Consider the following 26,598-nt stretch of genomic DNA (forward strand, 5'->3'; position numbering starts at 1 on the left):
TTTTTTTAAAATGGTTTGAGGTGTTGAGTAACTACTAGCACATTCTGGATTAACTATTCTCCTTTAGAGTCCTAAATTACTGACACCGCCGCCCAAGAGGTACTATGGTAATATATCTCACCCTGTGTCATTGATATGTAGGGTCAAACAAATTACAAGGATAGAGCCAATCTCTAGCACTACAATGTCTAGTCGCTGGGAACATGCGGATCGATCGACCGAAGGGAGATAAATGGTAAGACATCCTTGAAAGTCCAATAGAAACTACATATGTCAATTCAATGTCATGGCATTGCTTAGCCCAAGAGCTAGCTTGACTCGATCTTCATATGCGCATAGATGACGGTGCTAGGTTGACTCGATATGCAGCTAAGCAATGCCATGACATTGAATTGACATATGTAGTTTCTATTGGACTTTCAAGGATGTCTTGCCATTTATCTCCCTTTGGCCAATCAATCTGCATGTTTCCCAGCGAGTAGACATTGTAGTGCTACATATTGCCTCTGTCCTTGTAATTTGATTGACCCTACATATCAACGACAAGGGGTGAGATATATTTCCAAAATACAAAGTAAAATGAGGCATTGATTAAATTTCCCACAATTTTGTTCCAATCTGATGTTCCCTGAGTAGCCTGTGGCAACCAGCGGCGGAGCGCCCTGTATGGCAAGCTATGGCCTCTGCCACACCTTGATTGGGCCGGCCAGAGGACGCAGCTCCAGTCTCGTACGACCCGGTTGTTGGCTCAACGCTATTAACAGGCAAAAAGACCTGTCCGGCTGTCCCAATCCCTGAATACAGAGACCTTCCTCTCAGTGGTTCTGCCTCCTCGTTTCGTTGTCACTGGGTCTCTGCGTGGCTGCTGCCGGGTCTATCCCTCTGTCCGCAGATGAAGGTTGCACACACGCGCACTGCGACAGGGCGTGTGATGTTTTACAATTTTCTATGTATGAAAAGTTAGTACTATATGTGGGGTAATCAGCTCTGTATGCTAAAAACAAGAGGTTTACACTTTGAATACCCAGTGCTAATATTCTGAGCCCGCCCCTCGCTGTAATTGTTCTTCGTACCAATATATTCGATAAATTGGCGGTGAGCGTTTGATTAGGCTTCACTTAGTTATGTATTTTTTCTATCAAAAATATGTTTGCGCACGGATTATATATATTGCCACGTCAATGTAATATCGTGTCATATACTTTAGCGTATCCGTGAGGCATTGTTCACATCCCGTGTTATCGGTTTCGCCACACCAAAATTTTAGTTCTTCCTCCGCCACTGTTGGCGACGTGGCACTCCTGTTCATTTTGATCATCGATGGGTACAAAAATTTAGCTTGGTAAGTTGAGAATTGGATCACTAAGCCTGTCATGAAAAGCACTTGCAAAATATAAACTTTTCATAATTTTTCACTTACGGTAGCATAAAAAGAAAAACAATGTCAAAAATACTGTCGCACCATGAAGTATATCTGTTTACCAATGGAGGAGCAAAACGTACTGCTATATTTTTCTCCAACAATTTTTTTTTGCTGGGCAAACATGATAAGCACACTAACGTCAAATCAAAAATTTGCATGGTGCAAAAGAAAGGGTATAGAATCTACGAAAAGAAAAGCCAAAAGATCCAAAATTCCTCTTCCACTGCCTCCGCCCGCGGTCCGCCTTTCGCAACGGCCAACCCACATATCCCACATCCGCTCTTTCCTCCTAGCACGAAGCAGCGGAGGTGGAGCCAGCAGCCCAGCACCATCATGCTACCGCTCTCCTACGCGCCACCGCACGGGCGACCGAACCGCAGCCCTAGCCACAAGCCCAAGCCCCAGCAGTTCGCTCTCCCCTTCCCCGACGCCCTCCGCGCGGCGGCAGCGGCGGCCGCCATCTCCCTCTCCCTCCTCGCCGGCAACAACGCGGGGGCAGCGGCGGCGGCGCTGGAGCAGCCCGCGGAGATATGCCGCGGCGGGGACGGCGGGGGGAAGGCAGAGGTGAAGGCCGAGGCGGTGACCAACGAGCAGCTCGTGGAAGAGGCGTGGGAGGTGGTCAACGAGGGCTTCCTCCCCGACGCTGGCAGCCGCCCGTGGTCACCGGAGCTGTGGCTGGTAATTTTCTCTCCTGGCAATGCGGTGAACCACCTTTTCAGTTTAGGGGTTCAACACCGAGTACCATAATTAAAGTTCCAATGCACATCGTAGCCGGAATGCTCAGATTATTGATAGCATACTATTCTTCTTAGATTTCATTTTAATCTCTCTTAATCTGATGCAGCAACGGAAGCAAGATATTCTCCAAGGCTCAATCAAATCCCGCTCTAGAGCCCATGACATCATTACGAAAATGCTAGCTAGCCTGGGTGATCCGTATACAAGGTTCCTGCCGCCTTCGGACGTAAGTTATTTACAAGTAGTACTATGCTATGCTATTGACATGCATAGGGCGAAACATGAACCTGTTAGAGGACTAGCACCTATCCTTTTTAAATTCATTTACGGCTCAGCATAGTTTATAGTAATGTTTAGAGCCAAATTCAGGATGAGCTCGTAATTTTGCCCCCCCAATCCACTAAGGTCATTACCGTTTAGTCCTTCGTGATCTATGGCAGCGATCAACAGTGCCACTAGCACTCTAGTTCCATGACATTATTAATTACAAGTGCCAAAGTAGATATAAACCAGACATGTTGTTCCCCTTAGATGCAGTGGCGGTGTCAAGATTTCAATATGTGTTGTCAATTGAAGCTTGTGATATTAAATATGCTTAACATGAATGTTGTACTTTTGGTTTTGCCAAAAAGCTGTGTGGCCAGTTGACCACACAGCTTATACGTAGCTTCGCCGCTGCTTAGATGTCAGCACAAAAGTATCAATACAGATCTTCTAGAATAAAGTATGGATACAAATCAGCATACAGTTTTGTTCTATCATTCAATCTGGAAGCAAGAGTGTCATGTATGTTCATTTCAAAGACTCATGTAGATCACATTGCCAATCAACCATGCTCCACAATAAAATGTGAATTGGACCCTTAGTGTCATTTCATGTTTTGTATGGTTATTGGTTGGTAACTTTGTACATCCTCTGGTATAGGGAACCTTCGGTTTAGACGCTCTAGGAATGCAGTGCCATCTTATGTTCCTTACTCCCCTTGCTTTTGCAGTGATGATAATGCAAAACTATATCGTGTTGCCTTTCTTTGCTTTACTGTTTTCACTCATTGCTGTTTTTGTTGCTTTACTGATGTTATTTTGCATATGATAAAACAATCTGCTGAAGTTCTCAAAGATGTCAAAATATGACATGACGGGGATTGGATTGAACTTAAGAGAGATTTCTGATGACAATGGTTCTTTAAAGTTGATTGTATTAGGCCTAATTCTGGATGGTCCTGCTCACTCTGCCGGCGTTAGGCAGGTATTAACTGCTAGACATTTATACCTTTCTGCATTGATACTTTGTTTTGTTTTTATATATGAATTTTCTTTCTCTGTAATGCTTACAGAACCAATCATGTCTCATTTTTTGTTCTGTACTTCTACTAATGAACCTTTTTACAAAGATGTTCTCTTAGCAGGCAGTCAAACTGCATCATATGTGAACAATTGGATATGAGCAGTATTTGACTATATATTCCCAATTTAAGATGCTCAGTTGATGAATAATGTTGACATATGCATGTGCTTATACCTTATGGAGTGACCAATGGTGCCTCTTTTTTGTTCTAAAAAATAGCGAGTAATAACACCTTTTAAGTTGAAAAGGGTTAATTGGATGGAACCCAGTCTGTTCCATATTATGTATGTGCGAACTTCACTTTCAAACATGGTATATCTAGCTTTAGCTGCTTTTGTTCCACTGCTAAACTTGCATGTGTCGCGAAATGTTAACTAATGTCAAGTTTTGTTTAGACTGTTCTCAAAATTTAATTTGAAAATAATCTTTTTTGGTCATTCCATACCAGATAACACTGTACTTCTTACTGTTTTCGGTTGCTGGTAGCCTGGGAGGCTGGGATTATCCTATAACCTAGTTGACTATGATTATTTTTTCTCGTATACACTTATGAAATTTGGTACTCCCTCATCTGGTTTTGATAATATGCACACATTATCTAATCCTTTGAGGTCATTTTATCTTTTATTTAGGGTGATGAGCTTTTGTCTGTCAATGATATTGATGTAAAAGGTAAATCCGCATTTGATGTGTCATCCATGCTGCAAGGCCCAAAGGAAACTTTTGTTACAATTAAGGTCAGGAATAATCTTATGAGCACTGTATTTGGATCTGTGTGGCATCTCTTTGTGCTCCTTATCTTCTAACTATCTTATTCTTTCTTATATTATGCTTAGGTTAAGCACAGTAACTGCGGCCCTGTTGAGTCAATGAAGGTGCAGAGGCAAATGGCTGCACGCACTCCAATTTTCTATCGTCTTGAAAAAAGAGAAAACGAGGATTCTCCTGTTGGATATATTCACATTAAAGAGTTCAATGCAGTGGCCAAAAAAGATTTGGTCAGTGGTGTGTTGCTGGTTTGTTAACCTTATCATCTGTCATTTTTATATCTGGCTATTGTTATTTTTATAGATAATTATTGATATTCTAGTTTTTGCAAATGGGCGTCTAGTGTCAAATTCTTAGGTATAAATTGATATGTATATATCCAAACATATAAATTTGTAATTCAAATTTCAAATTGAGAACATTGGGGGAATTTAGAATACTGCTTCCCCTTTTGCAAAATGAATATTCGCTAAGATGCTATTTCTACTTACTATGCATCTTTGGCATTCATGTAATTCTTTTGACAATACGATTATGGATCTTTCTTGTAGATATAATTGATGTTGCTAGGGGCATATGGGAAGTTATGTCCATTTAACATTACTTTGTCTTTTGCAGCATTAAAACGTCTACAGAATTCAGGTGCCTCCTATTTTGTTTTGGATCTGAGGGACAATCTTGGTGGACTAGTGCAAGTATGCCATTCCCCTCCACTCATAAATAGATGTCATTTGAGCACAGCAACTAAGGAATGTAGATCCAAGACTATATTACTTCCTCCGATCCATAAAAAGTGTCGCCCATTTTGTACTAAGTTAGGACAAATTTTGTACTAAGTGGACGACACTTTTTATGGATCGGAGGGAGTACCTTCCTTCAGTAGGTCACGAACTGCTCTCGGATGGTGTGGGTTACTCTAGTCCATAATTATAGATGACCCTGAAAACAACCATGTATGAATGTGAATGAAGGAAATAAACAGTAAAAAGGTCACCTCGAAGTTGTAGACTAGCATGTATTTGGGAACAAAGTTTGAATGCTAGAATGGTTGGTATGTCTTTAATCTGTTAGAACTAAATGGTGTTTCGTGGCGTGTCCTATTCTGTTGTGAAGCTCATGAGTTACCGTAACTTCCTTGAAATAGTTTGAGAATTGTCCACATGGATTAGGAAAGAAACTGTGAAGATATTATTATTTTGGATGGGTTATGGTTATGCCGTCTGATATTTATGTTGATCTTGAAGGCTGGGATAGAGATCGCAAAGCTCTTCTTGAACAAAGGAGACACGGTATGGATTCTTCTTTATTTTTCAACTTGTGGTTGCTTTCCTGCCATTCTTATAATAATGGTGCATACTTATCTTAATTGAGTCAAGTTGGTGCTAGATCATTGGTCATTGCTTTAAACTGCTCTTCTTGTATCCACATAACTATTCAATTAAAAACCTCTGGGGCTTGTCCGGAATGGAGGAAAGTGGAGGTAATATTTGAGGATTTAAACCCTACAGAAAAATTTGCTATGCATGTGTCTGGAATGTAAACTGGAATGAAGGAATGCCACCCTAGGATTGCTATGAAATTCCTATGGAATTACTCATTCCGAAGGAAATTTGGACAGAAATAAGAGCTTTCTGGGAACTCATGAAATAATAAACGGGAGTAGGAGAAGTAGAGGAATGGTAGTGGATGCCCAGACAAATTGAAGATCGAGGAATTGCGATACAGCTGTTTTGCTGTTCTACATGAATTCACAAGAAAATACTTCTTGACTACATAAAGAAGATGCAAGAGAAAGAGTGATCTTGCTTTGGAATGAGGTTTAAGCATGCTAACAACCCTACAATACCTAGAGGATCCAGTTTTCAGTTTTTTTTTAAAATGTGCCTTGATAGTAAGAACCGCCTGGTTTCGGGTGCAGTAAGTTTAGTTCAATGGTTGACGCTTTGATCATGTATAAAGGGAAAATGTATACTACCTCTGTTCCAAAATATAAGGTGCATGTCATTTCCTTTGACCAAGAATTACTCTAGTGGTGAAAGACTTATGCCCTGATGGAATTTTTCAGATCATTTATACTACTGGCAGGGATCGTCAAGTCCAAAATACAATTGTTGCTGACGGTGAACCTTTGGTTACCACTCCTCTGATGGTAATGTTTTAAATTTTACTTATGTCGATAGACCTTTTAACACTTGAAGAGGCAGTAGCACAACATATCTAAAGAAGATACCACTTCTTACGCTGTTTTGCTAAAATGTGGAAGTTCGAATACGTGAGTTTACTAATATACTCCTCACTTCCTAAGACCTCACCACACTAAGGTTGCCAAGGTCACTCTATCGCAATTTTGCCACTTTGACATACTAAACTTGACAATGTGAGGATCCATCAGGCGTGGATTATTTCCGAGTAAATTCCAGTTTTTACCCCCTTTGACTTTTTGACAACAATTACCCCATTTAGTGAAAATTCCTTAAACTTACCCCATTTAGTGCAAAAGTTTTGACATTTTACCCCATTTAGTTTTCGTTGGGTCTATTCGCCATGTTTGAGCTCTAGGCTAGCTTGTCGCGATTGTAGGCGATGCAAACATGATGGCACAGAAGCTGAGGCTGAGCGGATCGAGCTAGCTACATGCAACATCCATCGATCAATGGCATGCGTACATAGCAAGACCTAGCTACGCTGCTGGCTTGCTGCTTTCGCTGCGGCCACGTGACAACAGCTCGCTTGCGTTGCCGGAATGTCGTGCTGCGCAGGGACGTCGCCACCATCGTGAAGATGGCCGCTTGCTTGCTGGAACGTCGAACAGGTTGCGGTTGCGGCGATAATTCGCTTGCTGCCGGTGCTGATGCCGGACGAGACGAAGTTGGCTGCAGTGCTTTCGTTGTGGTAGTGAATTTCGCTATAACCCGCTAATCCTAGGCTGCGTCGGCCAGGTTCAAAGGACGAGCCGGCGATGAACCAGCCTAGGTGCCCTTGATCACAGCGTGTGCGCCCAGCAACACACTCCCAAGTCGCGACGATGCGGAGGCAGGCAGGCACGAGGCCCGCATGGGACCAGAGCACAATGAGCAGAGCGGCCAGCAGCGTCAGGTGGAGCGCCAGGCGGCCGGCGTGGAAGAGACGGTCATTCTGCATGTGCCTGCAAGTGAGCCCAACCTGTCAGAATGGGGTTGAAAAGAACTAAGTCCATTTTACCCCCCCTCAACTAATCGAGAAGTTCAAAAAACACCCTAAACTATGAAACCGGGTATTTAACCCCCTCGAACTTTCAAAACCAGACCCCTGACCCCCCTGGCCCTGTTTCCGCCTGGTCTGGGAGGTTTTGACCGGGTTGACCGCCACGTTGGCTGCCTCTCTGGCACTGCCACGCTGGCAGGCGGGCTATCTGAGCCTGTCTTACCCCCCCCCCCCCACACACACCCGCGCCCGAGCCCGTCTCTGTCTTCTCTCTCGCTCAATTCTGTTCTTTAGCTCCGACGACCAGAGGAACCCTTGTTCGTCGCCGTTATTCGATTTGGTTTTCCTTCTCTTTCCTCTGCTGGTTTCCCCTTTGATTTGTATGTAATCGATTTGATTTGCGGGTAGATGCCTGACTTCCTTGAAGAGGGGGAAGATTGGCCTGGAGCTGGGGTATTTCAGATGATGGATGAGCGTCTCTGCGGTGGTTCCAGGAAGAAGACAGAGGAGCATGGCCTGAAGAATGAACTGAGGAGGACTGAAGAAGAGAAGTTGAAGCTGGAGTTTGAATTGGCCTCACAGGACCTGAGGATTGAAGAGCTGGAAAAGGAGGTCAATGACCTGCGAGTTGAACTGGAAGAGATGAGCAAGAAGTTCATGTATGCTGCGACTGTTGCTATTACACTTGCTGCAGTTCATGTGTGCCTCTTGAAGCCAACGTTGTAGTGCCAGAGAGGCAGCCAATGTGGCGGTCAACCCAGTCAAAACCGCCCAGACCAGGCGGAAACAGGCCCAGGGGGATCGGGTGTCCGGTTTTGAAAATTGGGGGGGGGGGGGTGTTAAATACCCAGTTTCATAGTTTAGGGTGTTTTTTGAACTTCTCGATTAGTTGAGGGGGGTAAAATGGACTTATTTCGGTTGAAAACCTTAAATGGGGTAAAATGTGAAAATGTTGGCACTAAATGGGGTAAGACGAGGGAATTTCCACTAAATTGAGTAAATGTTGTCAAAAAATTCCAAACCAGGGGGTAAAAACTGGAATTTACTCATTATTTCTTGATTTTTATCCATACCATAATTATTTTGCACTTTTTTTATCGGACTGATACTAGGAATGGTTAGAACTAAGGAGTGTCAAAGGGTACCCTGAGGGTCAAAAATTTGCAGCTCTAGGAATGGTATAGTGCAGATTTAGTTTTCTGTTATAGCAATTCCACTAGGCCCTAGTTAGCTGTATACTTGTATTTTACTGAAATTTCGCCGGATCGTGCCATACATTTAATATACTATAAACAGATCTTCAGACTCTCATTTGTATCTCACCTGTCAGCCCACACCTTCTGTCACAGGTACTAGTGAATAGCAGAACAGCGAGTGCCAGTGAAATTGTAAGTATGAATTTTGTCTCGCTGGTAGTATTAGAAATCGTAACAGTAAGAGCTCACCAAGACACTTGATTTTTCTAGGTTGCTTCAGCACTTCATGACAATTGCAAAGCTGTTCTTGTTGGTGAAAGAACTTATGGCAAGGTCTGAACCACTCAAATAGCAGATCATATAGAAATGTCTGCTGTGACCAACAGGCTTATACCATGTCCTTTAATTCATATGTGACCGAAAGTGTCTATGGTGTTTCAGGGATTAATCCAATCTGTATTTGAACTTTATGATGGGTCCGGTATTGTTGTCACGGTTGGCAAATATGTGACACCAAATCACCAAGACATCAATGGAGATGGAATAGAACCAGATTACCACCGTCTTCCTGGTGCTATTCACATCCAGATTTTCTTTTGTTACACTCAGCATGCAATGTAGCTTACCCCTTGGCTACACTTTCTCTTATGATTAGGTCTAAATGAAGCCAGAGATTACCTCTTGCGTTGCGAAGGCAAGAAACTAAGCTAAGTGAAGTACTGTGTTCTGAAGCTTTTCACGCAGTAAGAGAAACTCTATTTATGCTTGCCTATTTGGTTTTATTGTGTGTTCCCTTGTATATAGTACTGTACTATTTAGGATCGGAGGGAGTAAATAGAAAAGACCGACATGATACTTATTTTTTTTCTTTTGAAAAGGAGGATGAAACCTCCTGCCTTTGCATCAAAATGATGCACACAACCACATTTTATTGAGTTATTAGCAAGCCTGACAAAAAGAATACATCGATCAAACAAGCCAAGCCACCAAACTATGCCTACAAGCCTGATGAAGGGGTGGCTATTATCGGGGCTGCATGCCCTGACCGCATACCACCTCCTAACATCGAAATACAGAGGCGACAAAGGCACAACCGGTCTAGCAAATCATCTGCGTGTGCTGTCTGCTCATGCTTAAGAATTAGCCGCCATCGTCTTCCACCAACCCATCTTCAAGACAAGGAATTACAACTTGCAAGGCCTGGCATCGACGATGCAAGATAGAGCCACCAACCAACATGCGACCATCAGCCGAGTTGACTTCTTGCGACGCATGATACTTATTCCTGCCTAGCATAGCAACAAATATGAATCCAACTGGCCGAGTTGACTTCTTGCGTTGTAAAAGTTGTTAATGGGTAGATCATAGAGTACACACCCTGGCTGTCCATACTTAAGAGCCACATGTGCCCACCCTCCAACAGGCTCTAAACTGACGCAGAAAACCTGGCCTGATTCTCGACTGGCTGTTGATCGATTGTTTCCATCTCATACAATATCTCTTTCTACCTTCTTGGTACTGAGTATGTATCTAAGGATCAACGTAGCTGGTGCTTATAATAGTGTTTTGAATGCCTCTCTTTCGCAGGGTGGATGAACCGACACTGTTTAGAAGTACGATATAGAGCATTATGCTTGAGGGATTGTACAATGATGATCTCTCGGTGGCGCGCTGATATCACACGCTCTGTATCGACGCGTCAATGCAAGCTTCTGCAGATTGAGCATGCCCTTGAATTCACTGGTGCTGCAGCTCGGAAGAGAACTAGAGAACGCTTGGAATGCATAAGTGGCATGTCAATCATGATTGCACTGGCATGTGCTGGATTATATCCAGCAACCAGTCTGTAAATAACTTGCAATCTGTGTACCATGGATGGCGTTCGTTATTAAAAAAGAGCAACTCGGATTAAAGCATTTTGCTAAGATCCCATCTAGAAAACTTCTTACCTTGTTTCTCTAAAGTAATGAACGTCATTTAGCATGGCTGGTTCATATATGCCCTCTTTCAGTCTTTCTTCTAGCCTGGTCAAGTTACGACAAACAGTAGTTTGGCGCTGACATAGGGTGCCTGTTCATCCTAGCGTCCGGCAGCTCCAGCCTCGACGACGTGATGGTGACGGACCTTGGGTCCTTGGCTGTCCGCGGTTTTCCGTGAGCCCGTCGGTATTTTCATGCCCTCTCTCCAGTTATGCAGAGGATGTTTTTCTTTTCGAGGTAGACGCCCGTGAATTATACAAATCACACTTGCACCACCGCACACGAGAGTTGTTGACAGTGCTACTGTGCTAGGTGGCAAGCAAATCGTGCTTTCTTCCATCTCCCATTCTCGAAGCACCCACTCCAGTCGTGTCTCGGTCCAGTCGAGTCTCGGGCCACTGGGCCGTTCCTCCCTTCTTCCGCGATTCCCTCAACACCTTCTTCCGCGATTCCCTCCCCCGCCCGGCCGCCCCCCTCGTGCTCCTCCCATCCGCGGAACCGGAAGAAGAACTTAATAAGAAGTGCCTGAGTTGACATAAAGGGGGCGGCAGAAGCTTAGAATGCGATTATCGCCGGGGCAGTTGTGGCGCGGAACTTGAAAGGTAGAGTTCGATTCTCCTGTCGGCAGTGTCATGTTCTGAAACTCTGAAGATCATGCCAGGCGGCAGCGCTACTGGTGTTGTAGCCAGTGCCGCGATCTGGTCCCGCCGAATTCTGCAGCACATAATCTGCTCGATTTTTATTTTTTACTTTTTGCGGGGAAGCTGCTCGATTTTATTTTTTTGCTGGGAATCTGCTCGAATTTTGCGTTACCTAGTAGGAGTAGTACCACTTCGAAGTGCTTTTGTTTGGTTGCACAGCAATAACCCCTATTGTTCTTTGAGCATTGCGAGTGCCTGTGAACTGATCAACACGCTGTGTTGTATTTCTCCGAGGAATCAGTATTAACACATGTCACATATCCCCTGATGAACGCACATTTCCCCCCTTTTACAGGCAGGTAGAATTGAAAGGAAGATGACTGATGTGGAGGGGCAGCCGCCGCCTCAGATCAGCAGCAGCATGTCTAAGGTGCAAGACGGCAGTGGTGGTAATCCAAATCTTGCGAAGGAATGTCACATTCTGGGGAGTGAGCTTTGGACCAACGGGCTCATCTGTGCTTTCGAGCTCGTCAAGGGTCACAGGAAGATAGTTCATCACAAATCATGGCCAGCAATTGAGCTCGCGCAGGAGAAAGTTGTGCATATGAAGAAGCACAGAGGTAGGGATGGGCATCATGTCGTGAACCCAACACCAGATGAGAGCAATGTAGTAGAAATCCCTGGCCAGACGGAGTTAGGTAACGATCCTTCTGTGCTCAAAGATAGGCCACCATATCCTGCGGAGATTCTCGATCACAAATGGGTGCCGATTGGATGGTCTAGGATTGGCGAGCTGATCCAAAGGGTTCAATCAGATGCAAGCTGGGAGAATGAACAGGTGATGATAAGCGACAGTGAGGATGATTACACTGTAGCTGATGTTGCGGCTCCGTACTGGCAGCGTCCCGGGGGGCCTACATGGTGGTTCCATGTCACTGCAGGCCATCCTTATGTCGACGCATGGTTGAGTAGTGCTCACTGGATGCATCCGGCTATCAGAACTGCACTGAGAGATGAAAGCCGACTGATAAGTGATCGGATGAAGTACCTTCTCTATGAGGTTATCTTTCTCTTTCTCATTCTAATATATACAGGTTTTCTCTACCTGCAATCTGTTTGTGATACAATAGCTTCTTAATTGGTTACAATTGAATATCCTGCTGTATTCTCTCAAAAAATAGAAAAATAAATACCCTGCCGTCCCTGCAGCCTGTAATGTATGCACATTTTCTGCCCGCAGTTCTATACTTGATATAACTATACTGATTCCCTTGATTTTTGAAGTGAATGCAGTGTTCAACATTTTTTTGAGCTAACTATTAAGTTCTGATTTTTTGTTGACATAACAATCAAACTGTCGCCTAATTGGGTGGCTCAGTCCAGCTGTGATATAGCTAAAGAACTCATTCTAGATTTTTCAGGATCACAGGAGACAAGTAAAGAACACTTGGATCGAATTACATCACAACTAAGGTTGCATTGTGTCCCACCTACTATGCCGAACCCAGTCTGCAAATAGCTTGAGATCTGTGTTCAACAAGTGGTCTTCACTATAAAATAAAAGCTTACAGTAGTGGCTCGAATTCAAGTAATTTTAGCTTTTTTCACAGGTTTCCATTTGTAGTAGGTTCTATCAAACTAGCAGTCTATATTTGAAAATATTGCCAATACATGTAACATTATGAATTCTATGCATCTGGTCTTCTGAAAACTGTCCATAGACAATCTTGGGGAAAGGCAAATTCACATGTTTTGGTCAAACTGTTCCACGTTGTTTTCTTCCCAAGTTCTAATGGCTGATGTCAAAATTAGTACTTTGCTGAACTATATTGACAATGCTGTTTTCAATATATTTAATCCACTTCATCATATGTTACAAAGAAGAGTGTTACTCTGATGAGGATGTGTTTAATAGTTCAATGTCTAGAATATCCTATGTTGATATGCTGAATATAAGATTTATTGTATAAATTCTGTTTGCTATTCAGGTCCCAGTTAGAGTTGCAGGAGGACTGTTATTTGAGCTTCTTGGACAGTCAGTCGGAGATCCGAATCATGAAGAGGAAGACATACCCATTGTACTTCGGTCTTGGCAGGCCCAAAATTTTCTTCTAACTGCAATGCATGTCAAAGGTCATTCACCCAACATAAATGTTTTAGGAGTGACTGAAGTGCAGGTACCAACTGAAGCTTGTTTGCTGTAAACTTTCATCTTAAGATGCTAATGGAAATCTTGTCCAGGAGTTGCTTATTTCTGACGGAAGTCAGACGCCTAGATCAGTTCATGAAGTAATTGCACATTTGGTCAGTCGTCTTTCACGATGGGATGACAGGTACTTTTGGCATCTTATCATAACTTTTCTTTTTCTCAGTATGCTGGGTTTAGGATTAATCAATATCAATAAACTAAACATTCTTCCATGTATAAGTGTGACCATATGGTATTATTTTTTTACCAATTTGAGCGAACGATAAGATAGGTTTTGAAAAGAGACCCCAATAGATTGCTTTGTCTTCTGTTTGCAAATGGTGTTAAACAACGGAAATCAAGCCCCTCTAAAAGAACCCCGTAGCATTATCTTAACCTTGGATTGGTGATTAGCCTATGGCTGAGCCACACCCAAAGGTCACATGGTTCCCTTTATTTTCATAAGTAAGCATCCAATTCTAGACAGGGACTTGAAAACTAGCTATTTGATCATACATTCTCCCTTTATCTGGTAATCTTGTTAACATTACTGAAATGGCACTATCTAGTTTCTTAAAAAGGAAGATGATTCTTTTTTTTGCTTCAGAAAGATTTTAGTTTCGTGATAAGATGCTATGATAATTTGGTAATCTGCGCATTCCTGAATATATGTTTCTTTATTAAACTGTATGAGATGCGTGATTGCAACCCGACAGTATATAGATACATATATTAATTTTCGCAATGTGAGGCACCAGTATGCGACCTTCGATGGTTGATCCCTGGTAGGCAGCCAGCATACCTTGCTGGGATGACCACCCGACCTGAGCTCGGTTCTCTTCCTGAATTTATGTCATTCTAGATTTCGAATTTTTGTTTTCTCAAATGCATGCCCTTCTATGTTTCTGCTACAAGTTTGCACCACTCTTTCCTTCTATTCTACTTCCCTGCGTAATGCCATGGTATTTAATATTTTGAATTCCCAAGCATCATTATTTCTGAAGGGAATTCAGTGGTGCAGATCATGCACAAACTTCAGGAACATTAACTAGTACGCACCTTCTTCATCCAATCCAAAGGACATGTTGCATATGCATGGTGTGAAAATTGAAACCAAGTACCCATGTTAAAGAAGATATTAATTGCGCTTGGTAATGATTAAATAAGACCAATTTGGTTTTTTCAACAAGTGTCTTGGTTGAAGTGCAAAATCCTAAAGCAACATGCTTTTAGGAACGGAAGGCATACTACTAGTGTTTTATTATTGACCAAAAACCTGCTGCCTCTGTTCCTAAATGCATGCCGGTCTAGGGTTTTTGTACTTCAACCAAGACACATGTTGAAAAGACAAAGCTGCCCTCGCTCAGTCATTCACTAGTGTATTTCCTGCTGAACATAGGCAGCTTCACTTGCCACACGCGCGCAACATATCCTTCGAATTGGATGGAGAAGATGTGCAACTAGTTAATGTACCTTGGAACTGAATGGTGCACACTAGTAAATGTCCTTTATTTCAATCATGCCTCGGGAGTGTAAAAATTTCACATGCCATGGCGTTGTGAATGAGAAGGGTATAAAAGGGGAAGAACATAGATTGGCATGTATTTATGAACAAAATTTGAAAGCTAGAATGACGTATATTCAGGAACTGAGCAGGTATTTATTTTTTATTCATCCGGGTCTTCCTATTCCTGTACCCGCAACTGTATTCGTTGTTATATATGAAAATACTGATGTCTACTTACTTTAAAGATACTGACAGGTGTGTAACTTATGTTTGTGTTCTTCCTCAGATTATTCCGTAAGTATATCTTTGGGAAAGCAGATGAAATTGAATTAAAGTTCGTGAATAGGTAAGAAAACCAAATGAAACATGTTTCAACTGTCAATGCATTTATTTGAATTTATGTGTCGGCATCCTAAAATGGGATGATTTATAAAATTCTAAAGTAACAACTGTTATTTATTGATTAAATTAATATTCAAAAATCCTACTAACAGGAGAAATAGTGAAGATCTGAACCTAGTCAGCATCATATTGAATCAAGAAATCAGAAGGTTAGCAAAACAGGTAAATATGTTAGTACCCTACTTTGCATTTTCTATATTTTGTATCATCAAAATGCTCACTCAACATTCGCTCAAACAACTACATTGGAGTGGCCGTTAATCCCTTACTATTGTGTTGAAATGTAATACTCCCTCCGTCCAGAAATAAGTGGCGTCGATGTGTATAAGAATCTATACAAATCCAAGTCACTTACTTTTGGACGGAGGGAGTATAAAAGTTGGATCAGATGAATCCTATCAGAAATTAGGATTATATCTGGAGACTTCTGATTGGATACTGGAGGATATTTAACATATGGTTAGCATATTTAACCTGATGAAGCTCTCACAGACAACGTGCATGCTTGGTATTCCCCAATTGCTGATATTTCCCTGATCTGGAACATATAAGAACATAAACATCGCTGCTACAGGTGATCAGAGTTAAATGGTCGCTACACGCAAGGGAAGAGATCATACTTGAGCTTCTCCGACATTTAAGGGGAAATGCCACAAGAGCCATTTTAGAGAGAGAGAGGAAATCTGCACGGGAGATGTTGGAGGAGCAGGAAGCTGTCCGCGGTCGTCTGTTCACTATTCAGGATGTCATGCAGAGCACAGTTCGTGCATGGTTGCAGGTACGTGAGTTCTTACATATTTCAACACTATAATTTAGCTATGCCTGTGTTCTTCAGGGATATCTGATCTGAAATTGATATGATGACAAGAAATTCCCCTTCTATTTCTATAGGATAGAAGCCTTCGTATTACCCACAATTTGGCTGTTTTTGGAGGTGGCGGCATAGTTCTATCCATAATCACTGGCCTTTTTGGAATCAATGTTGATGGCATACCGGGAGCTCAGAATACTCCGTATGCTTTTGGATTGTTTGCTGGACTTCTTTTCTTTATCGGAGCCGTCCTTGTTGGCGTTGGACTGATGTATCTCGGGTTGACAAAACCAGTGACCAGTGAGAAGGTAAACGTGAGGAAGCTGGAGCTCCAGCAGCTGGTTTCAGTGTTCCAGCGAGAAGCAGAACAGCATGGCAAAGTCAGGGAAGGTCTCAGCCGACATGGCTTGTCATCGGGCTCGTCTTCAGCCTCCCCCGGTGAAGGCTATATTCTGATTTCCTGAGGGGACAGATGTTGCCAAGGGGGAAATCCATGCTTGAAACTTTGAAAGAGAGGCTTAGGCCACCACCGTTTGTAACCTGGCATTTTTTTTTCACTTCTTATAAACATCATCGCTGATTTGTTTTACGTCCTCATTCGTTTTTGTGGCCGTTGATTCTGTTTTCTCCGCTCGAATCTTGACACCCCCCCTCGGTGGCTGCTGCTTTGTCGGCTCTTTGCATCGGCCTGTTGCCCATGGGCGGTTTTGGGCTGGACTGGATATTTTCGTTGTGGGTTTGTGTTTTAGGGTGGGCCTGTACGTCGCCTTCTTTTTTGAATAGTGCTGGCTTCGAGAGCTGCAGCGGTGGCTAGGGGCGGTGGCTTTGCCGCTTCGGTGTGGGTTGCTTTGGGTGGCGGCGGCGGTGTCTCTTTCACGCCGGGAGTTAATGGCGAGATCGAGGGGAAGGGATGCCGCAAGAGAAAGCAGCTTCGTCGCCTCGTCCATGCTCAAAATGTCCCCTGAGCTTGCATGTGTGTTGCTACTTTTTCTCGTTAGTGTTGAAGTATGAGTGGATTGTCTCATCTTTTTCATGTCTTTTGGTTGTGTTGACCAGTGCATGAAGCTTTTCATGTTATCAAAGCCACTTTCGATCCATGTTTAGTCTTGAGGGAGCCACACGTGAAGAGTGTTGAAGTATAAGTAGATTGCTTGGCTTTTATCATCATATCGATCTTTTGGTTGCGTTGGCTAGCATAGTCAGGTCTATTTTTGTCCTCAGCAGGTTCCTAATCCTGATTTGATTTCTGTCGCCGGTGGTATCTCCATGTGCATCATGAACTGGTCAATTTGACGAGAACTACTGTTTAGTCAATTTTTTAGTCCGTAGTCTTCAGTTTTAATTTTGAGTTCCCAGTTCTATTATTTGTCATTAGTCTTCAGTTAAATTATTTCAGTCATTTTCTCAGTCAGTTAGTCTGAGTATTTGTTTCTTCCTTAGTCAGTGTTAGTATCATGTGATACTTTAACTGAAACTTGTGTTTCAGTCGTAAGTGTTAGCCTATCATTTTCTTTTCTCGGTGTGAGCATTGAGTAATAGTTTGATTAGCAAGTGACTGTACAAGCTGTTAGTTTTAGTTTTAGCATTGAGTTTAAGTTTCAGTCCTCACACACACAGCACAGACAATGTATAGTAATCACTGATTATCAGTCTTCAGTGTGTGTTTGTCAGTTTTCTTTTCTCAGTGTCAGTCCTAGTATAAGTCCTAACTGATTATCAGTTTCAGTGTGTGCATGTGTGTTTGTCTCAATTTGTTTGCCCTCGTCTAGTATACAATTTTTACTTTTTAGTTGCATTGAATTTTGTTGTTTGGGTCTGCTTTCTGCTTCGTCGGCCTCCGTTGTTTTCCCTTCGTTTGATCGGTCCTCCCCTCTGTCTTTTTTCCTTCTGTTTTTTTCCTCTTATCGTTTTTTTTCTCCTTTTCTGCAGCAGGGGGCTTTTGTGGTTTCTTGCGGCTAACATACAGGCCGGTAGCTGTGTTTTGGACGAGAGACCGGTGCGTGCCTTTGTTTTTAACGACCCAGAGGTTGCTGGCGGGCCGGGGGGAACAGTATTTTTGCGGGCCTGGACGAGTGTTGCGGGCCGGGGCACCTATGGCCGGGCACGAGGGGGTGGGATACGTGGAAGAACGGCAGGCTGTCCAGCTTGGCAAAAAATCTGACTGATGCCCAAATTTAGACTTCTTTTTTTCTGTTCCTGTGGGAAGTAAACCGATTCCTGCGAGATTCACATGTTTCCATCGGGCCGTTACGTAGAGAAATAGACGTGACACACCGTTATAATTGATCTAATACATATTTTAGCTGAGGAAATCGAGATAAAAATAATAATAGAAATGTATCGGTACGATATGAGCAACAGGTTGGTTCCTTTTCTTCGGGTAAATCAGCCAGAAGACACCGTTATTTTCCGGCCTTTGGTGAAACATATCGTCGGATTGTGCCTTTGTCCAATATCTTTATAATTTCGTGGTCATTTGCCACAACACACCGCTTAGTCTAAAACGGAAAGTTTCATTTATTTTTTTCTCACAATACAGCTAGACCTGAATATTAAACCTATGATTTTATGGACTGTTATGGTTCGACTTAAGGCTAAATGCTGAATAATCCTGTAATCAAATAATCTCCAAAATTAACACTTATGTATTGCCTTTTGTGGCCGAATTTTCAATTAGAGATTTTGTTCAAAACAGTCATCCTCCCAAGGAAAAGGCGTCCTCCAGAGAAAAAAAGTCAAATTTTACGTTATGAGCTAGACGTTGTGTCGTGGCAAATGACCACAAAATTATAATGATGCTGAGGACACATAACCCGACGGTTTGTTTCGGCAAAAGTCAAAAAATAAAGATGTGTTGTAATCAATTTTCCCTTCTTTCTGTAGTTGGCGTTGCCTGTTTCTTATTGCTGATGGCTGATCGACTGATGGACCGGAACCCCAGCCTGGTATTATTCTGGCCGGGAATTGATTTTGTTATCCAGCCTCAGATTGGAGCCAGCGTTGTCGTAGCTAGCTCCAACGGTTTGGTTGTGGTTACAGGCTTGGACCTCGTTGCCGGCTGCTCTCTTCAGAGGCGGTGTTCTGGAAATGGTATTGTGTGATCTTATTTATTTTTGTTACTCTCGGGGTTCGGTCAAGGTGACAGAGTGGCAACATTTTTTTTAAGTAAAAGGAGCAGATCTTCCGGTTTCATTAGGAGAGTTTTTACTGTCCCTGGTAGTCTTTGAAGGAACTGAGTACCTAACAAATCTGGCCGTCCATATTGAGAGGGGTAACTTAGTCCTTTTGACTTGACAGATTTGGTAGTAGATTAAATCGACCGCATCACACGGCTTGCAATGGACTTGATCAGCCACCGCCGCCGTCGACGCACTGGTCCGGCGTTCATGCATCGTCTTGTTCCCCGACCAGTCGACGTTCACACCTAGCTAGGTCACCTGCGTCCCGTGGCCTCCGTGTGGCCGCGAGCGACCGCAGCCGGCAGTAGACACATACTATCGTCCAGCTCTTTGATCAATGTCTGTGTCGGTCACCTGCTTGCCCCTGTTCCTGATCGATCATTCGTCTTGGTCATCGGGCGGGGATGCAGTCCCCCATGATTTGGGGATTAATTAATTAGGGTTTAACACAGCGGACCCTTGACACAAAACGATGATTGAGAAAGATCTCCAATTTTTTTCTAATTAAGTGAATTATAAATTGGTTTTTAATTAATTACTAGACTAAAATGTTAGTCAAATTGCGATTTTACCCCTAACATCAAGGTAATCTTTAGTTTTTTGAAAAGATACTCCCGGAGACTTGTGATGGAGTACCATGCGACGTTAACCATTAGACTGGGAAGGATGGACGGCTCATATTCATTTCGGGGTACCGTAAAAGAGCTCTTCGTTAAAGAAACCAGATGTATCATAGTGGTTCATGCAGTTTGTGCGCCTGAAAATAAGGAGCCTGGCTTGCTTGAATAGTTGAAATGGTGCGTACATTTTAAGGAGTGCACGTTGAATGGGTGCGGCAAAAAAAGCGACACCAATAGTTAAACACCAATGATTAGCAGCAGTCCTTCAGAAAATGAGGATGGTGGCCAAACTTACAAAACAAGCAGGCACTCATCATTGGCATCTGTAATCATGTTGAGAAACAAAAACTAATCACCAAGTGCAAGGACCAAACAAACATATGCCTTTCAATTGTAGCAAGAGTGAAACATGCAAATGATTAGTCACTGGCTGGCGCCAACTAATTTCCATTCCCACAAAAACTAACTGGTGCGCTCCAGGTGTTTCTGCTTATTAGGTTCTCGAGCGGAAGATCACCCTGCATGCGCATTGTGTGAACACTTTTCATGAAAGTAAACTATACAGCTTCTCTCACATGGCACGCAGACGAATTTATGCTCTTATGGTAGAATTAAAGACCAAGCTGCTATACACGGGCAACGGAATCCGGTATCTATAGTCATGCATTTGAAATCAGTTCCTCCTGTCAGAGTGATGAAGTAAGGCAACGAGAGCGCTTCTATGCTCCCCTGAAAGAAGACTAAGCATACGCTAGCGTAAACGAGTTGAAGGACGACTCATCCACAGAAAAAACAAACAGTGAGGTAATTCTTTCAGGGGAGTATAGAAGCAATCCTCTAAAAGGAGGAAAAGAAATATACAGAAATGAGCAGCTTGCTCCTAACTGAATTTGCAGCCTGCAATATTTGCAAATTGTCAACCTGTTTGACTCACTCTATTGAAGTATCCAACATCGATCAAATCAGCTGTTACTACCAAATGACTTCAGGGGTCCTATTTTTTTGTGCTTGTTCAGAATTGTAGCTTCAGACGTCGGCACTGTTTGACAGCTCCTCTAATGACTGCTGCGACTCGATATCAATGCTGCCCATCTGGCTGTGCTTTTTCAGGTCCTTCCATTATCAAAAGAAACATGTAGTTAGTTATGTACTGATACGAAAGTTAAAAGCTCCAAGAATGAAACTAATTTGTGCTAATTAGACAGTAGAAGAACAGAGAATATGGATTTGAAAAGTACTTCGTGATATGCTTTCTGAACGGCCTCAAGCATTTGGACAACATGGCTCATCTTTGGCCTCTTGTCAGCATCAGGATCAACACACTTCAGGCCAACCAAGATAGCTCGCTTAAGGGCACGTTTAGGTGGTTTAATCTCAAGGTTTGGGTCCACGACCTCCTCTGCCCTCTTATTGCTAACCATCATTTTAAGCCACTCTACAAGATTCGCCTGAGGCAACAGAGAAAAGAGGTGTAAGAACTAATACAGAGGCCGATTTGACCAAATTACTTGAAATGGGAAAAGTTCTAAGCTGTACCTCATCTGCAGGCTTACTGTAATCAACTGGATCCCTAGCTGTCACACATTCCAACAACACAACTCCAAAACTGTAAATATCACTCTTTTCATTCAGCATCCCACTATTCGCATATTCAGGTGCAACATACCTACCATCCAATTAGGAAGAAAATCAGATGCCTACAAATGAACAGTAGATAAAATTTGTAGTGGGGGCAACGAAGAAGGGGGTAGAAAGGGAGCTATACCCATATGTTCCCATCACTCTTGTATTGATATGGCTTGCATCGGAATCCAGAAGCTTTGCTAACCCAAAATCAGAAACCTTGCTACTGAATTCATTGTCAATTAAGATATTACTTGACTTGATATCTCGGTGCACGACTTTGGGGTCTATGGCTTCATGAAGGTATGCGAGCCTGAAAATTCATGAAATAGGCATTAGCCTGTAATAATCAACAGGCCCAAGCAAACATTTGACTCCTGTTATTTGTTAAGCATGATATCAGGAGATAGTTGTGAAAGAGGTCCACATCTACGAACTTACGCTTTTGCTGTCCCAAGGAGAATCTTCATACGGCTTTCCCAACTAAGGATGCCATGTTGAGTCATGGCTCCATGAAGCCATTGCTCTAGGTTGCCATTGTTTACATACTCGTAGACAAGCATCCTACAGTTGACAAGAACAATGCTTATTATGGTTTGGAGTTGTTTATTTGGCCAAAAAATGAAACTACAGGTAGAAAACGGAGTAGAGTCATGAACAATGTCCTCATGGCATTGTTTATCCATTCTTCATTGTGATTATTCAGAGCACAGAGTCTAGTACAGCTATGATGATGAACTTGCACAAGGTTGATGCATTATGCATAGGAGAGCTCAGAGGCGGAGCCAGCAACAATCTGAACCACGGACTAAGTTCTCCTATGCAATAAATTTTGATGATCTTTTTTGGATTTTCGAATAACCATTCTACATGATTTTTGCTCAGGCCTACGGCTACAGTCCCAGCTGCCCTAGGCCTGTCTCCACCACTGGGAGGGCTAGTTCTAGTAATTTTCTATAATATTTCAAGACGGAGAGCAAAATAAAAGGAGGAAATGTGTCACCTATGTATCCCTTCCACACAGTACCCCAGTAGCCGCACCAGATTCTTATGCCGAACATGACCTATGGCTTCAACTTCGACTCTAAATTCCTTCTCTGCCTGCCCTCTGAAAACCAAATTAACAGGTTTTAGCTCTCTAAGTTAACATCACAGTAATTCACTAAGATAACATACACTTACACGTTGTTAAGGATCTTCTTCACAGCTACCTCAGTCCCATTCATCAGTCGACCTTTGTAGACAACTCCATAGCCACCCTCTCCAAGGATATTGCTCTTGGCAAACCGATTTGTTGCGAGCTCAAGGTCCCTCAAGGTAAACCAGTGGCCCCAGCCCAAATGAGATAACTCAGGCAGGCCAACCAGCGGTGAAGCTGACGCATGTCCATATGGTGAACTGCCTGCCCTCTTTGGACCTGAGCTGTTGTAATCTTCAGAGTACGAGCTTCCAGCCTTCTCTATGTTGTACAATGAGCTGCATTGGCTGAATGCATCGACATCAACAGATCTAGTCTCTGCCAAAGGTGGTACACCCTTCATTTGTGTATATTTATCATGCACTGGCATGAAGGATACTTCGGTGCCATTCAGACTTTGTGCATCAACTCTATCAATGTTGATTTCCTTCGACACAATAGGTATCTCTGTTTGCGATGTGTTGTCGAATCCTTTCCCTGTCTTCTTTTTCCTTCTGATGGAAAGCCACAATACCATGATGAACAAAATTGCCATCAGGATCCCAATGCCAATGGCAATCAAGACCCATACTCTCAAACTAAACACGGGTGTTGTCTGTGATAATGCTTCACTGATGGAATTGTTGGGTGACGACATATTCTCTTCAGTGAGTCTGATGACCAATTGTTGAGATGTTTGCGTAATTCAGAATCCTGTGCCGATTTGCCAGCAGAATTTACAAACTTATCCTAATTGATTTATCTGCATAAGAAAAAGTACATTAGCCAACCCTGGAATCTGAAGTAGCACATGCACAAAACTACAAAAGCAAAGGGTAAAATTGTCTCTACGAGAAAAGCTGTTGCACATGATAGCACAATTCTTCCATTCTGGGAAAGAAATTATGGTTTGCATATTACTAGACAAAACTAAAAATGTTTCCAAGAAGCAAACTAATCAACCAGCAACATGGTCATTGCAAGATGAGAGACCACCAAGTACTCATGATGAACTCTGAAGTCTGGACTGTTCATTCAACATTCAACAACCACGCACAAATAAAATAAATAATAAAACCAACTGCAGCATCAGGGTGTCTGAAACAAACAATCTGGACAATGTACACGGAATTTCAGTTCTGCCGACATCCCAAACATACCATAAATCACCAGACCCAACACAAACCAGACGAACAAGTCAAATCCTTAAGAGACAGATGCGGATGGGTCCATGAAACATGAACGGGAGAAGAGATTACCTCCACAGGACGTCTAATCCAGTCCCACTGGACAAGGATTTCATCAAGAACTCCAGCTTCGCCCTCCCCTTAGAGCTAGAAAAGCCGGGCGCTTGCCGGTCGCTGCTCCCCCCTGTGTGGAGTGGTACCGAAATGCGGAGACGGGAGACGGGCAAGTGACCTTTGCTTCTTTGCGGGAGAGAGGAAGCCGGAAAGACGAACACAGCACACACGCTCACACATGAAGAGAGAGAGAGTAAAGGGGAAGCAAAGGTTGAGGGGAGGAGGAGGAGAAGAGGTTGCAGTGTTTGGAATTAAAGGTGAGGTGGGATGAGGAAAAAGATGGAACCCATTAAAAGGGAGAAGGGGTAGTTATTAGGAAATAAAAATTGTGGAAGGGAGGAAATTAATGCCGGGGAATGCATGTGGCCGGTGAGGTCAGATTAGAGAGGGGAAGTCAAACGTCCAGGGGCTTTGCTTCGCTGGCTCCTCCATGGAGACGCAAATCCTATTGGCAAAATCCCATTTCGGAGGCTTGATTTTACCACCACAGACTCTGGTTAATTATGGGGACAATAAATGGCTTCCTTTACTGGTCTTAAGACATACAGTATGTCGTTTACCAGACGACTTCATGAAATTCACATATGCGTTGTTGTTTTTCTTTCTTGCCTGGGATTCTATTAGTAAGTACTTGCACACTTCCTCACAAGTACAAAATTATTGGTCTGAGAAAAATAACGGTTTAATTTGTCCAATTTTAGAAAGATATCGAACTGAAACGTAAAGAACGATGAGGTGGTCAACATTTTGGTCTCCTATGGTCAAATCAAGTTTGAGTTGGGTGAAAAAGAAAAGACTATATCATTAATTCATTATGCCCTCTCAAAATGCAACCAACGGGAGGAAAACACTCTCCACCCGAATGCATCGTAGGGTCTCTTTGATTCACATGGTTTTTAGTGCAGAAGTTTGCTTGAAAAATTAGATGTTAGCTATGGTCACAAGAAAAATAAAGAAAAAAATCATGAGGTTGTTTGCAATCTTGTAAATCAAACGAATTGTATATGAAATTTTCATAAGATTGGAATGCTTCGATATTCCATTGAATAAAGTGGTCATAAAGAAGCAGCAATGCCACTACTACACTACTCTTTTCATTCCTAAATATAAGATGTTCTAGTTTTATCATAAGTTTAAAACTCTAAATTAGTTTTATTAAATTCTTTAGTGTATATATCTTCATAATATATTTATTTGATATTGTAGATATTAGTACATTTCTCTATTACTTGGTCGAGCTTTAAAAAGGTCTGACAAAAAAAAGAGTATATATATCTTATGTTTAGGAAGAGACCGGTAGCATTAAGCTTTCCTATTCCGTTAATCAGGGCGACTCCAGTGTACGGACGCAAAAGGGGCACATTTTGTGTCTGTTTTGGTCCGTTTGGGTCGTGGCCGGATATAAATCCAGCCATTGTCCATTTGGGTCGCAAGGTGCGCCCAACTGGGCAACCTATAATTTAAAACTTCATAATTTATATAGAAAATTCGAACTTACATAGATTTAGCTTACTACGCCATCTACTCGGATTCCGAATCCAAGTTTATGACCTCCTGTTTCGGGGTCTAGATCTCTGACGATGGCGGCGCGTCATCCTCCGCCAACCATGGAGACCATTGCTCCTCCTTCACGTGACCCTGCCGCCCCCTCGTTGGCGTGATGCGGAGCCGACCTCGTGGTCGTTCTTCCTCGCCAGCCACATCTTCTTGGGAGCCATGGCGGTGACGGTGTAGGGATTTGGGGGAAGGGAAAGTGTGTCGGTAGGGTGGGGAAATGGGTCAATGTGCCGCTCAATGTGGACCGAGAAGCGAAAAGGGTTCGACCAAAGTGTACGAGCGGATGCGGCGACGTTGCGTTTATCTGTCCGTGAGGACGCAAACCCTACACAAATTTGGAGCCGGAATGCGTCCTCGGTGACACAAAAGCGGACGCACCAGAAAATGAGTCCAGCGCAACGTTTTGGTCCGGGCAGACCGAAATGGACCAGTCCGATCAAATACTCGCTCCGTTTTATAATTCTTGTCGAAATATTACATGTATCTAGACTTCATTTTTAGACAAATTTGAGACGAGAATTATAAAACGGAGGGGCATGTACAACGCTGGAGACGCCCTCGCAGCATTACGCATTTTTCAGCCTACACGGTCCGATCCGATCCGACCCGATCGATCCTACCGTTTTCAGTTGCTCGTCTCGAAAGGCGAAGTGATCGACCGAGCTGGGGATTGTAGGTACGTGTCGTCGGGGTGCCTGCGCATGCGTGGTAGCTAGGGTGCTGTGCTCTCATGATTCCGGCGGTTACAGGGGTCAGTACAGCATCTTTCGGTGCGGCTTCAATACGCCTCTCCATGACCCTTTCCCATCACCCCTTTTGCCCATCACACAACGCAATTCGCAAGGACCTGGCTCCATCGCCTCTCGCTCGCTGGGCTCTCTGGCTGCTCCTTTTTCCCCTTCTCTATCAGTCTTGGTACTCGACAAATGTCGCCCTCCCATCGAAAGCTCGCTCGGTT

At 43.0% G+C, this 26,598-nt stretch overlaps 3 protein-coding genes across 3 annotated transcripts; 2 read left to right on the forward strand and 1 right to left on the reverse strand.

Moving 5' to 3' along the window:
* Positions 1-1,674: 1,674 nt before the first annotated feature.
* LOC100821005 (carboxyl-terminal-processing peptidase 1, chloroplastic) lies at positions 1,675-10,591 on the forward strand. Its single transcript, XM_003569459.4, has 13 exons — positions 1,675-2,101; positions 2,268-2,387; positions 3,272-3,409; positions 4,141-4,245; positions 4,345-4,513; positions 4,895-4,971; positions 5,521-5,565; positions 6,342-6,425; positions 8,809-8,847; positions 8,926-8,988; positions 9,097-9,226; positions 9,311-9,398; positions 10,243-10,591. The coding sequence occupies exons 1-12, from the start codon at positions 1,757-1,759 to the stop codon at positions 9,364-9,366; spliced, it is 1,371 nt and encodes a 456-aa protein (XP_003569507.1). The 5' UTR covers positions 1,675-1,756; the 3' UTR covers positions 9,367-9,398; positions 10,243-10,591.
* Positions 10,592-10,950: 359 nt separating this feature from the next.
* LOC100821306 lies at positions 10,951-16,800 on the forward strand. The gene is made up of 8 exons (XM_003569460.4): positions 10,951-11,236; positions 11,631-12,335; positions 13,264-13,452; positions 13,517-13,608; positions 15,257-15,316; positions 15,465-15,534; positions 15,947-16,150; positions 16,264-16,800. The coding sequence occupies exons 2-8, from the start codon at positions 11,652-11,654 to the stop codon at positions 16,645-16,647; spliced, it is 1,683 nt and encodes a 560-aa protein (XP_003569508.1). The 5' UTR covers positions 10,951-11,236; positions 11,631-11,651; the 3' UTR covers positions 16,648-16,800.
* Positions 16,801-20,611: 3,811 nt separating this feature from the next.
* On the reverse strand, positions 20,612-24,360 carry LOC100821606 (probable receptor-like protein kinase At2g42960). Its single transcript, XM_003569461.4, has 8 exons — positions 24,042-24,360; positions 22,788-23,545; positions 22,609-22,713; positions 22,047-22,169; positions 21,748-21,918; positions 21,519-21,648; positions 21,221-21,430; positions 20,612-21,095 (listed from the first exon to the last, which is right to left on the reverse strand). Exons 2-8 carry the CDS (start codon positions 23,438-23,440, stop codon positions 21,009-21,011), a joined length of 1,479 nt encoding a protein of 492 aa, XP_003569509.1. The 5' UTR covers positions 23,441-23,545; positions 24,042-24,360; the 3' UTR covers positions 20,612-21,008.
* Positions 24,361-26,598: the final 2,238 nt, after the last annotated feature.

The sequence above is a fragment of the Brachypodium distachyon genome, chromosome 2, assembly GCF_000005505.3.
Source record: "Brachypodium distachyon strain Bd21 chromosome 2, Brachypodium_distachyon_v3.0, whole genome shotgun sequence".
In the NCBI taxonomy this organism is placed as follows: Eukaryota; Viridiplantae; Streptophyta; class Magnoliopsida; order Poales; family Poaceae; genus Brachypodium; species Brachypodium distachyon.

Bases quoted from the DNA above. Each gene is read 5' to 3' on its own strand.
- LOC100821306 (XM_003569460.4), top strand. From the start codon at position 11,652: ATGACTGATGTGGAGGGGCAGCCGCCGCCTCAGATCAGCAGCAGCATG. The intron at 13,453-13,516 runs GTACCAACTGAA...AATCTTGTCCAG, and splicing joins TAGGAGTGACTGAAGTGCAG to GAGTTGCTTATTTCTGACGG. The intron at 13,609-15,256 runs GTACTTTTGGCA...GTTCTTCCTCAG, and splicing joins CTTTCACGATGGGATGACAG to ATTATTCCGTAAGTATATCT.
- LOC100821005 (XM_003569459.4), top strand. From the start codon at position 1,757: ATGCTACCGCTCTCCTACGCGCCACCGCACGGGCGACCGAACCGCAGC. The intron at 8,848-8,925 runs GTAAGTATGAAT...TGATTTTTCTAG, and splicing joins CAGCGAGTGCCAGTGAAATT to GTTGCTTCAGCACTTCATGA. The intron at 9,227-9,310 runs GTGCTATTCACA...TCTTATGATTAG, and splicing joins AGATTACCACCGTCTTCCTG to GTCTAAATGAAGCCAGAGAT.
- LOC100821606 (XM_003569461.4), bottom strand. From the start codon at position 23,440: ATGTCGTCACCCAACAATTCCATCAGTGAAGCATTATCACAGACAACA. The intron at 22,170-22,608 runs GTGACACATTTC...TGTCAACTGTAG, and splicing joins TGTGTGGAAGGGATACATAG to GATGCTTGTCTACGAGTATG. The intron at 21,431-21,518 runs GTACAGCTTAGA...CTGTTGCCTCAG, and splicing joins ACAGTAAGCCTGCAGATGAG to GCGAATCTTGTAGAGTGGCT.